We start from the raw sequence: 13,453 nt of genomic DNA on the forward strand, positions 1-13,453 counted from the left end.
TTATCAGGAAAGGGATAATGGTGTTTTAGAGGTGGGGAAGTACATCAGTGAGAGAGCAGGAGGGCAAATGTTGGACTGTTTCCATATTAGGTGGAGCTGACTACGGGAGGGTGCCGCTTTTCTCAGAATTGCCTGTCATTTTATATGAATGTTTCTTCCCTGTTATCAAACATTAGTCTTAGCAAAGACATAGACTGTCTCGAAGTGAGTAAATACACCGTAACTATGAGGCTGTCCTTCACTTGAACAGTTTCTTTCTATTCACCATATGCTTGCACTGTATTGATCTTTTTTCCAATTAGGGAAAGGAAATAAGACACAAAAACTACTGAACAATTAAAACTTTAGCTCTTAGAATGCAGAAACTTACTCTGTTTTTACTGAAAAAAGAAGCAGAGCCATTTACAGTAAAATAATTAAGGTAAAAACAATGCCATGTCTCATTCTCTTAAAAGCACTGCAGTAGGAGTTGGAATTCCAGGCGATTAGTTACATCATTGCTTCAGTGATTTTAAGACCTGGGCCTAAGGCACACCCCTAACTCATTTTCCTAATCTTGAGATGAAATTGGGTTAAGAAGTACATAAGACCCTCTGTTTAACACTGTAGGACTTGACCCCAGTGTAAATAATTTTTATCCCAGGTGATTTGGAGTTTGAGTTATGTACTGTTCTTCTTCCAGGCCACGTAATTATCTCTTCCTTTCTTATGATTTACTTCAATTTCTTACTGTAAAGTGTCCAAGCATCTTGACATTTCTGTTGAATATCAAAGAAGGGAAAATGCATCTTGGATGAGGTGGATTGCAAATGTTGGAATTTTGTATCCAAAATAGATGGCTCTGGCTAAAAGCTTCAAAATAAAGACAACTGCAAATGTGAGAAGTCAGTAAGGATTATGAAAGTATAGCAAAGTTTTCCTTAACTGCTTGATCCTTCTTTCTAAGAAAACAAATTTACTTATGCTTTAAACAAAGTTGCAGTGGATCTTAAAAAAGAAACACACAGGACGCTGAGGATGGTCTTGGCACAGGTCATGAAAACCTAGAAATTCTGAAGACAGGGGATTGTGAATATAGAGCTGGGTTGTGTGTTTGCTTTAATAATTAAATGTAAATATCTCCTGAGTTGTTTTGAATTGAGCTCCTGTTGAAGGCAAAGAAGAAACAACACAAAAGAAAGTCTAGGCAAAGAACAAAATTGTATTTCCACAAATTTCCAACCTCTTTAATATATTTGGAGTAGTGTTTTACGTTGGTAAGCATTTCCATTATGTTACTGATAAAACAGAGAGGAAAAGATACAGATACTCCCGTTTTTGTATTCACATCCCATCTGTAACAAACTAGTCCCTCATCTGTAACAAACTAGTCCCTATGATCTTTGGAGCTACTTCATTTTCTAGCTGAAAACTTAAGAACCCTGGGCCCCTGCTGGCTCCTTCTAGGTCTTTACATTAACAAGTGCTTCTCTGGTCAAAATGCCTAGAGCTGTTAGGGATCCAGTAACAAGGAGAACCAACCAGTCCATTCTAAAGGAGATCAATCCTGGGTGTTCATTGAAGGACTGATGCTAAAGCTGAAACTCCAATACTTTGGCCACCTCATGCGACGAGTTGACTCACTGGAAAAGACTCTGATGCTGGGAAAAGTTGGGGGCGGGAGGAGAAGGGGACGACAGAGAATGAGATGGCTGGATGGCATCACCGACTCTGTGGGCATGAGTTTGAGTGAACTCCAGGAGTTGGTGATGGACAGGGAGGCCTGGCGTGCTGTGATTCATGGGGTCACCGAGAGTCAGACACGACTGAGCGACTGAACTGAACTGAACTGAACTGAATATTTACTATCCTTTGATGAATTGAGGGAATAAGGCTGAGACAGATAAGGTAAAGAATCTGCCTGCAATGCAGGAGACCTGGGTTTGATCCCTGGGTTGGGAGGATCCCCTGGAGAAGGGAATAGCAACCCACTCCAGTATTCTTGCCTGGGAAATCCCATAGACAGAGAAGTCTGTTGGACTCTGTAGACCATGGAGTCACAAAGAGTCAGACACGATTTTGCGACTAAACAACCATCACAAAGTTAAAATGAAGTGGTAATTACTCTAGTTTAAGTAATAAGTTGGGCCTTCCCTGGTGGCTCAGAGGTTAAAGCGCCTGCCTCCAATGCGGGAGACCCAGGTTCGATCCCTGGGTCGGGAAGATCCCCTGGAGAAGGAAACGGTAACCCACTCCAGTATTCTTGCCTGGAGAATCCCATGGACAGAGAAGCCTGGTAGGCTACAGTCCACGGGGTCGCATAGAGTCGGACACGACTGAGCGACGGAAAAAAAAAAAAGTAATAAGTTACCACTGGGAAACAAATACGAGATGTCAACATTTTTTAAATAAAAGTTTTTATAGTTTTTGTAAGGCTGGACCCCGGTGGCCATCTTGGCTTCTTCTTCTCCTCTTCATTTCCCGCCAGACCGGAGAAGAGCCTCTGAGGAAACAGCTTTCGACAGAAAACCCTCCCTCTTAGACCTCCGGAGCAACCAATCTGGTCCCGCCATCTCGACTAGCTGACCTATGAGAGACTGCCATCCCAAACCTTGGTTTTTTTGGGACAGTTTCAGCTGTGAGGTTATAAAGTTGCTCTCTGCCTTTGTTCGGTGCGGACTTCCTCGACCCCCACTCTGTTGGGTCCTGGAATTCTGCCCGGGGCGCCTGGCCAGTAAAGCCTGTTACATTATCTGTTTGGCGTCTGGGTTCTTTTATTTAATATCATTGGGCCATTTCGACCTTACAGTTTTATTAAAGAAAAATACATGTTGTTGAAATTTTTGAATTAGTCATAATAAAGGTATTACCCTAAGTCCCACCTTTGAAAATAGAGTAACCAAATTTTCTCTAGTCTTTGTTTTCACATACACAGCTCAGTGCTTTTGTAAGCAAGAGTTCATACTGTAGATAATGTTTTGAAATCTAAATTTTTACTTGAAATGTTGTAAACATTTTCCTGATCATCAAATAATTTTCATACTATAATGACTGTACAATTTTCCACTGTATTGCTATAGCCTAATTTATTTAATCAGTTCCTTCCATGTTGAGCATTTAGGTGGTTTTAATATTATAAAACAGTGTAATGAACATTTACCAAGTTAATTTTTTACATCAGTTCAGTTCAGTCGCTCAGTCGTGTCCGACTCTTTGCGACCCCATGAATCACAGCACGCCAGGTCTCCCTGTCCATACATTTTAATTATTTCTTTAGAATAAACTACTAGAATAGAAGGATTGGATCAAATGATAGGCATCCTTTTTTTTTCCTATCCAAGTCATTTATTTGAAACGCCATCGTATTCCTTAATGTGTATTTATATGCATATGTTGACACGAATTACCTTACACATGAGTAAATAGAGTACAGTGTTGGTGGCATAATGGTGAGCAGAGCTACCTTCCAAATGTGAGTAGACATAGTTGGTGGAGGAACTCTTTCTTATCTCTGACCTGTATTATTTTAAAACATGATGCAAGCACTGTTGATGCCACGCATGCATTTTTCTGAAAATTTATTATTCTTCCATATCCTTAAAATATAATTATAAAAGGAGTGGCCATCGTTCATAGTTTAATTTATGAAGTTTGCTTTTAATAATTTAGTAGCATACCTGGCTAAACTATGTGTATACAGAGAAATGTGCTGTGGGATTATTGGTGGCTGTGACTTTCAGAAGGTGAACAGATGGGTTTTTTGTGTTAGGATATGTATTTAATGGACATTTCACGTATCTTGTGAAGTATGGTCAACAGAGTAGGCTGGATAGGCCATGTTTTTAAGATATTTGTTACTGTTCATCACTTTGAAGAATGTTCCTTCTCACCAGAATGCCTGGTAGAATAATGAATTTTTCCCAACACTGGATATTATCAGTTTTTTCCTAACCTCTGATGATTTTATGGATAAAAAAGTATCATAGTTTTACTATTTTAGTTTTTAATAGCTCTTTCATGTTTGTTTTCTCTTTTTAAGGGCTGTTTGCTCCCACAACACTGATAGATGAAAGAACTTCTCTCTTTCAGCCTTTAATGCCCACAGCATAGGCAGAACCAAAAGGAAAGGGGAGTAGACAGATAGGACTTGGAGAAAAATGAAAGCTATGTGGCGAGGAAGGGAGAGTACTCTACCCATTGTGTGTAGGATGAGTGCTGCACGCATTGTTCTGATCAGAATGGGAGAAATAAACATGACAATAAACAGAAATATACAATCTCTGAGATGAAACACCTTCGGCTTCATCTCCAGCGCAAGTCCTAAACAGTTAAGTGAAGACTTTTTGACATAGCTTGGAGAGACAGCACAGCCTGTCAGTTAAGAATACATACTCTGGAGTCAGAGTTCAAATCTGGACTTTGTCACTTACTAGCTGCATGAACTTAGTCTTGTTTCTTCAAGTGTAAAATGGGATAATGAAAGTGCAACCTCAGAGCTTGTTATGAATATGAAACAATTTAATAAATGTAAAGTGCTTAGAAAGGTATCTGGTATACATTGATATGTAAGCATCAGTTATATTAAGTGTGGCACATTATGGCACTTGAAAAGTTTTAGTTGAATACATGCAACATAATAAAAAGCAATAAATATATAAATGCATCCCACTACATGGTGTTTAGATAAGTGGGGTACTATCATTAATGGATAATTTTCAAAGAAATAAAATCATCAATCTCAGACAAATATAAAATAACCCATGTCAAGAAAATTGGCGATATCAAGGGAACATTTCATGTAAGGATGGGCATGATAAAGGACAGAAACAGTAAGGACCTATTAGAAGCAGAAGAGATTAAGAAGAATACAAGAATACACATAAAAACTGTACAAAAAAAGTCTTAATGACCTAGATAACCATGATGGTAAGGTTACTCACCTAGAGCCAGACATCATGGAGTCTGGAGTCAGGTGGGCCTTAGAAAGTATTACTATGAACAAGGCTAGTGGAAGTGATGGATATCCAGTTGAGCTATTTCAAATCCTAAAAGATGATGCCATGAAAAGGCTGCATTCAATATGTCAGCAAATTTGGAAAACTCAATAGCGACCACAGGACTGGAAAAGGTCAGTTTTCATTCCAGTCCCAAAAAAGAGCAATGCCAAAGGATGGTCAAAGTACTACACAGTTGTGCTCATTGCACCTCCTAGGAAGGTTATGCTCAAAAGCCTTCAAGCCAGGCTTCAGCCGTATGTGAACTGAGAACTTCCAGATGTACAAGCTGGGTCTTGAAAAGGCAGAGGAACCAGAGATCAAATTGCCAACATTTGTTGGATTATAGAAAAGGCAAGGGAATTCCAGAAAAATACCTACTTCTGCTTCATTGATTACTTGAAAGCCTTTGACTGTATGGATCACCACAAAATGTGGAAAATTCTTAAGCAGATGGGAATGCCAGGCCACCTTACCTGCCTCCTGAGAAACCTTATAAAATATTTTATTTTCCTGGACTGCAAAATTACTGTGGATGGTGACTGTAGCCATGAAATTAAAAGACACTTGCTCCTTGGAAGAAAAGCTATGACAAAATTAGAAAGTGTATTAAAAAGCAGAGACATCACTTGGTTGACAAAAGTCCATATAGTCAAAGCTACAGTTTTCCAGCAGTTATGTATGGTTATGAGAGTTGAGAGCCAAAGAATCGATGTTCTGGAACTCTGGTGTTGGAGAAGACTCTTGAGAGTCCCTTGGACTGCAAGGCGATCCAACCAGTCAACCCTAAAGAAAATCAACCTTGAATATTTATTGGAAGGACTGATGCTGAAGCTGAAACTCCAATCTTTTTGGCCACCTGATGCGAAGAGCCAACTCATTAGAAAAGACCCTGATGCTGGGAAAGATTGAAGGTGGGAGGAGAAGGGGATGACAGAAGATGAGATGGTTGAGTGGCATCACTGAATGGACATGAGTTTGAGTACACTTTGGGAGATGGTGAAGGACAGGGAAGCCTGGTGTGCTGCAGTCCATTGAATCACAAAGAGTCAGACATGACTGAGCAACTGAACAGCAACCAGAATCTCAGCTTCAACACGTAGCAGTGTGTAAAACAATCCCTTTGCTTCATTGGGTATCAGTGACCTCTTCTGTAAAATGATAACAGTATCTGGTTCACGGGAGCTCTTATAAGGTTGAAATTAACATGTGTCTAAATCTCCTGATCCAATGTGTGACTCATAGGAGACATTCAATAAGTGGTAGCTAATACTATGCTGAACAGTATTGTACTAATTATAATTAGCTGAATCAACCAAAGAGTAATTGTTCGGTTTTGCTTCTGCCACACCCAGTCAACCTGGGTGACAGTTACCTGAAGCATTATGTACAGCCCTGGGGAAGGAAAGTGCATGGCCGCCAGGGAACATGGAAAACATCAGCCTGATTAGAGGAGGTTACTTGGTAGATGCTGGGAAATAATGCCGAGTACGTTACATCCAGCCTCTGGAGGTGCCTTGGAATCCAAGCAGAGGAGTTGGGGCTCTGTCAGTAGCATCCAGTTCAGAATCATTAGCAGATTTCTGGTGCATGCCTGTGTGCTAAGTCGATTCCATTGTGTCTGACTCTTTGTGACCACATGGAATGTAGCTCACCTGGCTCCTCTGTCCGTGGGATTCTCCAGGTAAGAATACTGGAATAGGCTGCCATGCCCTCCTCCAGGGTATCTTCCCAACCTAGGGATTGAACCCACTTCTCTTATGGCTCCAGAGTTGGCAGGTGGGTTCTTTACCACTAGTGCCGCCTGGGAATCCTGAAGATTCCTGGGTTTCACCTCAAATCCACTGTAATAACTGGCAGTTGGGGATCTATATTTTATCAAGTTACCTAGATGTTGCTTGAGCACATTGAACCTTAGGAATCACTACTGCCAGGCTTCGCTGATGGCTCACTGATGATCCCCCTGCCAACGAAGGGGACATGGGTTCCATCCCCGGTCCAGGAAGATTCCACACACCTTGAGGCAGCTGAGCCAGTGTGCCACAACTACTGAGCCTGTGCTGTAGAGTCTGGGAGCCGCAACTACTGAAGCCCGCATGCCCTAGAGCCATGAGCCATGCTCCACAACGAGAAAAGCCCCTTGCTCTCTGCAACTAGAGGAAAGCCCGGGCATCAGCGAAGACCCAGTTCAGTTCAGTTCAGTCGCTCAGTCGTGTCCGACTCTTTGCGACCCCATGAATCGCAGCACGCTAGGCCTCCCTGTCCATCACCAACTCCCAGAGTTCACCCAAACTCATGTCCATCGAGTCGGTGATGCCATCCAGCCATCTCGTCCTCTGTCGTCCCCTTCTCCTCCTGCCCTCAATCCCTCCCAGCATCAGGGTCTTTTCCAATGAGTCAACTCTTCGTATGAGGTGGCCAAAGTATTGGAGTTTCAGCCTCAGCATCAGTCCTTCCAATGAACACCCAGGACTGGTCTCCTTTAGAATGGACTGGTTGGATCTCCTTGCAGTCCAAGGGACTCTCAAGAGTCTTCTCCAGCACCACAGTTCAAAAGAATCAATTCTTTGGTGCTCAGCTTTCTTCACAGTCCAACTCTCACATCTGTACATGACCACTGGAAAAGCCAGCACAGCCATAAATAAATAAATAAAACGAATTAAAAAAAAAAAAGAATCACTACTGCAGATAAAAGATGTAAATCTTATCTGGAGTCATCGTCCTGAAACGCTGAAGTAAAGTGAAATAAGGAGTCTTCCAGCCACTGTAAAGAATAACTTTCTGGATGAAAAGATGAGTGGACACTGAAGACAGGAGGGAACTGACAGGAGTAGACATAACCTGTGACTTGGGTGATGAAGAGCTTCACTAGGGTGGAGGTTAATGTAGACAGGAATCAGAGACTTTCACCATCATCAGTGAAGAGGGAGAATTTAACGACTAAGCAGCTAAGAGATTCAAAATGAAGGACAGCAGGTATTCAAAACTGATGTCATGATTTTAAGTCCAGGTGGAAAGAAGAATAGAGATTCACTGACACGGATGGAATATGGTCAGTTTTCTGGAAAGATAAAGTTAAGTTTGGAGCATGTTAGAGGATGGTGGTACTTTTAGTGTAAACTTACAGGAAATACTTGAAGGAAAGGGGGAACTCCAAACTGGAATGACAGGTCTTGGTTTAGGTGAAACATTCAAGGAGCATTCTCAGATAAGATTTCTCTGTTTCAGTATTAAATATGTCCTTTAACCCAAACTATTGATTCCAAACTACTGTCTTCATTGGAGTAGAATTTCAAAAGGGTATATGATATCTTTCACTGCTCTTATAAGGAATACATATTTCTAACCAAGATAAAATTGAGGTGGATGAAATTGGAGCCAATTATACAGAGTGAAGTAAGCCAGAAAGAAAAACATCAATACAGTATCAGTTCAGTTCAGTTCAGTCGCTCAGTCGTGTCCGACTCTCCGCGACCCCATGAATCACAACACGCCAGGCCTCCCTGTCCATCACCAACTCCCAGAGTACACTCAAACTCATGTCCACAGAGTCGGTGATGCCATCCAGCTATCTCATTCTCCGTCGTCCCCTTCTCCTCCCGCCCCCAACCATTCCCAGCATCAGACTCTTTTCCAGTGAGTCAACTCGTCGCATGAGGTGGCCAAAGTATTGCAGTTTCAGCTTTAGCATCAGTCCCTCCAGTGAACATCCAGGATTGATCTCCTTTAGAATGGACTGGTTGGATCTCCTTGCAGTATAAGGGACTCCCAAGAGTCTTCTCCAGCACCACAGTTCAAAAGCATCGATTCTGCGGCGATCAGCTTTCTTCACATATACTAACGCATATATATGGAATTTAGAAAGATGGTAACCTTAACCCTGTATACGAGACTGCAAAAGAGACATAGGTATATAGAATAGTCTTTGGGACTCTGTGGGAGAGGGTGAAGGTGGGATGATTGGGGAGAACGGCATTGTAGCATGTATATTATCATAAGTGACCAGTCCAGGTTCGACGCATGATACAGGATGCTTGGGGCTGGTGCACGGGGATGACCTGGAGGGAGGATATGGGGAAGAGGGAGGTGGGAGGGGGGTTCAAGAAAGGGAACACATGTACACCCGGGGCGGATTCATGTCAATGTATGGCAAAACCAACCAATATATTAATGTAAGGTAATTTGCCTCCAATAAAATAAATCAAAAAGAAAGAAAGAAAATCTAAATCTTCACAAAAAAAAGCAATTTTGGTTGCATTTTAACTTTTGTCTTGATCCTACTTTTAGCAAAGAAGAAAAACTACATTGCAATCATTTAGTATGTTCAATAATTAAAGGATTTTATGGATCATTGTGTAAGCAAAAAGATGGACATATTCCCAGAGGAAAATAAGTCTTTAGTATATTTCTAAGCTCGAGATTGTGCTGTACTCATGCATAGAATAGAATTTAAACTTTTAGTGTTGTCTGGTGTTCAGCAGTATGTATTTTCATACAGTATATTTGTAAGGAATACTGACTGTAAAACACATTATGCATGGAATCTCATTGTATATTAAATATTTATTAAATCTAAATGAATAGCATCTTTGCATTTTTAAACTTGAATTTATATTTTTGTGTTATAAAACTCATATTGTTTTCAATAAATTTATATTTGATTCCTGTTCCTAACATACCATGATACTTATGTCAATTAATTAAATTCATTATTTAAGGTCTTTATAGGCATTTTTTTTGGATGATTTTGGTGTACAGAAATTCAGAGCAGATCCCAATGTATTTTCTACCAAATGCTTTCCTTAAACTTTTGGATTGCATCAGGTGTGCAAAGAGTACATAAGCACATTCATTCATTCGACGTTCATTTGTTCTGTGTCAAAAATGTAGCAGGAAGCAAAGCATGATGTGATTAAATGACATTTTATCTAGCCAAGCCTATATCAATAATAATAATAGTACCCTACCCTCAAATAGTAATTTTGCCCAAGACTTTGTTATAATAAGTTAATAAAACCTATAGACTGCTTGAGGAAACAGAGGTTATGGAAGATATTTTGTTGCACAGCTGAACTTAGAACTCATATTTTAATTAATTCCCACTAGTTTTCAATAATACAGAGACCTACACTTTCAAGTTTGGGATTTCACTTTCTTGAAAGTTCACATCACCAGCAAGCTCAGTGTTTGTTTACTTAATGCTTTCGATTGATTTGACCTGTGGGAGAAGGCCAGTTAAGGGTGATTGGTGAGAAATGTCCGAGCCTCGTCATTTCAGTTGCTAATGTTTTATAATCTATGACATTAGAATCTTTTTTTTAAACTTTGCACCATTAATGCGAGGTCTTTATCTTTTCATCTGTACTTTTTTCCAGGTATTAGGGAAGAAGCCAGAGCTTAGGGATGGAGAAGATGATGATGACATCAAAGCAGATATAACTAATAGGAAAATGGCTAAACTCTACATGGTGAGTTCACTGGTAGGAAGTTCTGTTGTTTTTATTGGAAAGGATGGTGCTGGGGAGACCTGCTGGGGAAGGGCTGTTTGCCACAGATGACAATGCTCCTGGTTGCCCTCAAAGAGAAATGTGTGGGAAGAATTTGTTCTTTGCTTTAACACAGTTATTTAAAACTCCTATTTCTTTTACTTTTAAAATTTTTATTAAAAACAACAAATAATTTGCTGTGATTTAAGTTAAAAATTATATATATTGTTGCTGTACTAGTTTGCAACAGTTCAGTTCAGTCACTCAGTCATGTCCCACTCCTTGTGACCCCATGGACCACAGCACGCCAGACCTCCCTGTCCATCACCAACTCCCGGAGTTTACCCAGACCCATGTCCTTTGAGTCGGTGATGCCATCCAACCATCTCATCCTCTGTCGTCCCCTTCTCCCTCCACCTTCAATCTTTCCCAGCATCAGGGTCTTTTCAAATGAGTCAGCTCTTCGCATGAGGTGGCCAGAGTATTGGAATTTCAGCTTCAACATCAGTCCTTCCAGTGATTATTCAGGACTGATCTCCTTTAGGATGGACTGATTGGATCTCCTTTCAGTCCAAGGGACTCTCAAGAGTCTTCTCCAACACCACAGTTCAAAAGCATCAATTCTTTGGTGCAAAGCGCAGCTGGTGCTCCTTGCCTTGGACATGGGGTATCTCCTCACGGCCACCACTATTGACCTTGGACATGGGATATCTCTTCTCGGCTGCTTGCTGCTCCAGCGCTGCGCAGCCACTGCTCATTGCTCCAGCGACAATATGTCCTGATATCTTACATTCAGTACAATACATTCAGGAAAGTGTTTCCTTCATAGAGTAAAAAGACTGTAAGCTTTTTCTTAAGAAATCCTAATGAGCTATAAAATTGTGACCTCACTTGAAATATCCTGTTTAGCCACCATGAAGTCTTTTTTATAACAGGGTAAGGCTATAAATCAAACAGCTGAAAGGAAAAAGGGTAAAAACTGTCCTAGGTGTTGGCAGACTTAGTTCCATGTTAACTCTGTGGGAAGGACTGCCAGGGTGATCTTGGCCAAGACATGGCCATTCTGGGTCTTAGTTTTCTTATCTGAAAAAAGAGAGATTAAATTGGAAGACTACTTAGGTTCCTTCCAATCCACAATTTTATGATTTTATTGCTGGTGAGCATAACAAAATCCACAAGATGTACCAGGTGAGGAAACTGTTCACATGGGATCCATTAAGCATTCCCTCCCTTTGCAACTTTCCAAGCACATGATTTGGAGCAGACCACAATCTCCCTGTAGAACTGAGTCCTTTCCTCATCTCTGACAAGAAGGACTTCTATTTTCTGCTCTTTAAAGGGATGGTCTAGCTCAGACACACTGTGATCTTTAAATGAAGTTCAAGTTACTGTCTTATGTAGAATAACTTCCTTTTTTGTAGAAAGAAAGGAGAAATACTTTTTATCTAGATGGCAAGGGAAAAATGTCTTTACCACTCCTAAATGCTGATAATTTTAATAAAAGCCACACAGAAGTTGTTATTCTAAAGATTTTGTGACTGCTTATTTTTTATTATTGGGTTTCATTTTTATGATTTTTATTTATTTTTTAAAATTATTTATTTATTTTAAAATTAATTTTAATTAAATAATTATTTATTTTTAAAACATTAATTTATGTTTATTATTTTTATTGTTAGAATTGGGTTTCTAAAACCCGATTTCAAGAGTTTAACAAATACCTTTTATGTCACTTCGTTTAATAAAGCTGTTCTCCCCTCAGATAGCATCATGAGAGTAAAGAAATGAGCATGAACATGTTAATCCTGGGGCTTCCCTGGTGTCTCAGTTGATAAATAATCTGCCTGCAGTGCAGGAGACCGGGGTTCGATCTCTGGGTCAGGAAGATCCCTTGGAGAAGGGAATGGCATCGCATTCCAGATTTCTTGCCTGGAGAATTCCATGGACAGAGGAGCCTGGCAGGTCCATAGGGTAACAAAGAGTCGGATACGACTGAGCGACTAACACACACATGTTAATCTTGAGTCAGTGCTCCCTCTAGTGGGTATATCATGTATTGCATACTTCTATTTCAGTCCTGAAAATAATTTGAAATAGCTGTAACACGGCTTCCCGGGTGGCGCTAGTGTTAAAGACCTTTACTGCCAATGCAGGAGACGCGAGACTCTGGTTTGATCCCTAGGTAGGGAAGATCCCCTGGAGAAGGGCATGGCAACCCACTCCAGTATTCTTGCCTAGAGAATCCCATAGACAAAGGAGCCTGGCAGGGTCTCAAAGAGTTGGACACGACTGAAGTGACTTAACGCAACAACACAGGGCTGCGAAGCTGAGTCACCTAGGGTGATTTCTAAAAATACAGAATTCAAGCCCCACTGCAGTGCTGTAAAACCCTACCACTCATCTAGGGAGGACCCTCAAATCTGCATATTTTAACAAGTGCCCAGGTGGATTACCTTGCAACCTACCAGGCCTTGAAAAAACTGAATTCTAACCTAGGAAATTTTGTACGACTTTGTAAGCTGTAAGTCTCCAGCTTAAAAAAAAAAAAAAAAGTTCTGTTGCCGTTTCCAAACTTCGGGAGTCTAGGTAAGTTTACTTGTGATACAGATGTCACAAGTTTTATTTTATGATGTTTTATTTGTGACATGAGGTTTACTTTGATAATTTATACAAAGTATTTAAGTAAATTACAGGCTCCATATTGAAGGAAGTCTGTAAGCATAAGCTATAATGTATCAGTGCCTTCCTTACCGCAGTGTCTGGTGTATGGTAGTACTCAGTGAATATTGAATGAATGAACGTTTAAGCTTCAGCTTTGTGTGTGTGTAACCTCAGATATGCAGATGACACCACCGTTATGGCACAAAGTGAAGAGGAACTAAAAAGCCTCTTGATGAAAGTGAAAGGAGAGAGTGAAAAACTTGGCTTGAAGCTCAACATTCAGAAAACTAAGATCGTGGCATCTGGTCCCATCACTTCATGGGAAATAGATGG

General features: G+C 40.5%; 1 protein-coding gene across 1 annotated transcript in view; it reads left to right on the forward strand.

Annotated features, from left to right (window-relative positions):
- Window positions 1-13,453, forward strand: part of SCIN (scinderin) — an 87,077-nt gene that overhangs the window by 45,209 nt on the left and 28,415 nt on the right. Inside the window, exon 5 of the mRNA XM_055420504.2 lies at window positions 10,349-10,441. Coding sequence (XP_055276479.2) covers window positions 10,349-10,441 — 93 coding nt within the window. The remainder of the gene's footprint in view (window positions 1-10,348; window positions 10,442-13,453) is intronic.

This window comes from Moschus berezovskii, chromosome 3 (genome assembly GCF_049115385.1).
Source record: "Moschus berezovskii isolate FMDL1 chromosome 3, NW_MosBer_1.0, whole genome shotgun sequence".
NCBI lineage: Eukaryota > Metazoa > Chordata > Mammalia > Artiodactyla > Moschidae > Moschus > Moschus berezovskii.